At 36.4% G+C, this 1,638-nt stretch overlaps 1 protein-coding gene across 1 annotated transcript; it reads right to left on the reverse strand.

The window, feature by feature from the left end:
* Positions 1-8: 8 nt before the first annotated feature.
* On the reverse strand, positions 9-586 carry LOC102826667 (heterogeneous nuclear ribonucleoprotein K-like). Its single transcript, XM_006870809.1, has 2 exons — positions 571-586; positions 9-475 (listed from the first exon to the last, which is right to left on the reverse strand). The coding sequence occupies exons 1-2, from the start codon at positions 584-586 to the stop codon at positions 9-11; spliced, it is 483 nt and encodes a 160-aa protein (XP_006870871.1).
* Positions 587-1,638: the final 1,052 nt, after the last annotated feature.

Below are 1,638 nucleotides of genomic sequence, written 5' to 3' on the forward strand. Positions count from 1 at the left end.
ATCTTGCATTAGAATCCTTCAACATGTGCATACTGCTTCACACTGTTCTTCAGCAAATGCTGTGTATTCTGTATCTGCTTCTGTGTTCCTGTAATGGTAATGATCTGATCTTTGGATCCTTCTAATGGTTTAACAATTTTGACTGAAGCTCCAAACTCATGCCGAAATTGTTTAATCCACTGACCACCTTTGTCAATAATAGATACAGTCAAATCTTTGGGAATAGTTGCTTGTGTAGTAATAATAGGTCCACCAACATCACAATATGAGCCACAACCCCCTACATAAGAATAATCATATCCAGAGCCACCCTGTGGCTCATAAGTCATCTGCCACTGTGACGGGCTCCATATATCTATTGCAGAATCCAAAATTTCATCTACACTGAAGCCAGCCATGCCATAATAGCAGTTTCCTGGTCTTCCTCTTCTGTCATAATCCATTAGATCTCCTCCTCTAGGTGGTGACTTGTTGACTTATTAAGCCACCACTCATCTGTCAATTTGTTATACTATGGTGGTATGCATGTTACTTTCATTCTGGAAGCTATGTTACATATCTTTTCAATACTAGCAGTGTCATCCATGGTTTCAGCTTACCTTTCAGATGAAGATCGACTAGGAAGGAGATGGATTACTTTTGAAGATTTAGTCACTGAAAACCATATGAATAGCAGTGAATCACTGTGATATAGCATCAGAATATTGAATATTGAAATATGATGAAGATCACCAGAATAATGTAAGTTACAGTGCTGGAAGTTGAGACCCTAAGTTTGGAAGATATTCAAAATACAACGAGGAAAGAGCTAACTCCTCAATGTAGAGTTGACCATGATGATGCGAAAGGAGTACAGCCTTCGGGAGCTTCATTTGCTGGTGGGGCACAAGTCAAAATGATGAGAAAGAGCTGCAAATATCCATTAGTAATTATAATGTGGAACGTATGAAGTATGATTCAAGAAAAATTGGAAATTGTCCAAGATGAAATGAAACACGTAAACATTGATATCCTAGACATTAATAACCTGAACTAGACTGCTATTGACCATTTTGAATTTGTCAAAACATGAATTATTATGCTGGGAATGACAATTGAGGAGGAATGGAATCACATTCACTATCAAAATGAACATATAAAGAGCTATCTTAAAATACAATGCTGTCTGTAATAGTATAATGTCTATAAATGTTATATATGGATATAAGTCTACAAGGAAAACTAGTTAATACCACTATTATTCAAATTTATGCACCAACTACTAAAGCCAGTGATTATGAAATTGAAGAATTCTATCAAATTCTGTCTGAATTTGATCAGACATGCCATCAAGATATATTGACAATTCTTGGTGATAGGAAAGCAAAGGCTGGAAACAAAAAGGAAGGATCAGTAGTTGGAAAACATGGTTTTGGTGATAGACATGAAGCTGGAGATCACATGCCAGAATTTTTCAATACCAATGACCTCTTAATTGCAAATACCATTTGTAAAAAACAAAAGACAACTGTACACATGGACTTTACCAAATGGAATGTAGAGAAATCAAATTGACTGCATCAGTGGAAAGAGATCTTGGGAAAGCTCCATAACATCAGTCAAACAAAACAAGGCCAAGGGCAGACTGTGGAAGAACCA

This window comes from Chrysochloris asiatica, unplaced genomic scaffold (genome assembly GCF_000296735.1).
Source record: "Chrysochloris asiatica unplaced genomic scaffold, ChrAsi1.0 scaffold00153, whole genome shotgun sequence".
In the NCBI taxonomy this organism is placed as follows: domain Eukaryota; kingdom Metazoa; phylum Chordata; class Mammalia; order Afrosoricida; family Chrysochloridae; genus Chrysochloris; species Chrysochloris asiatica.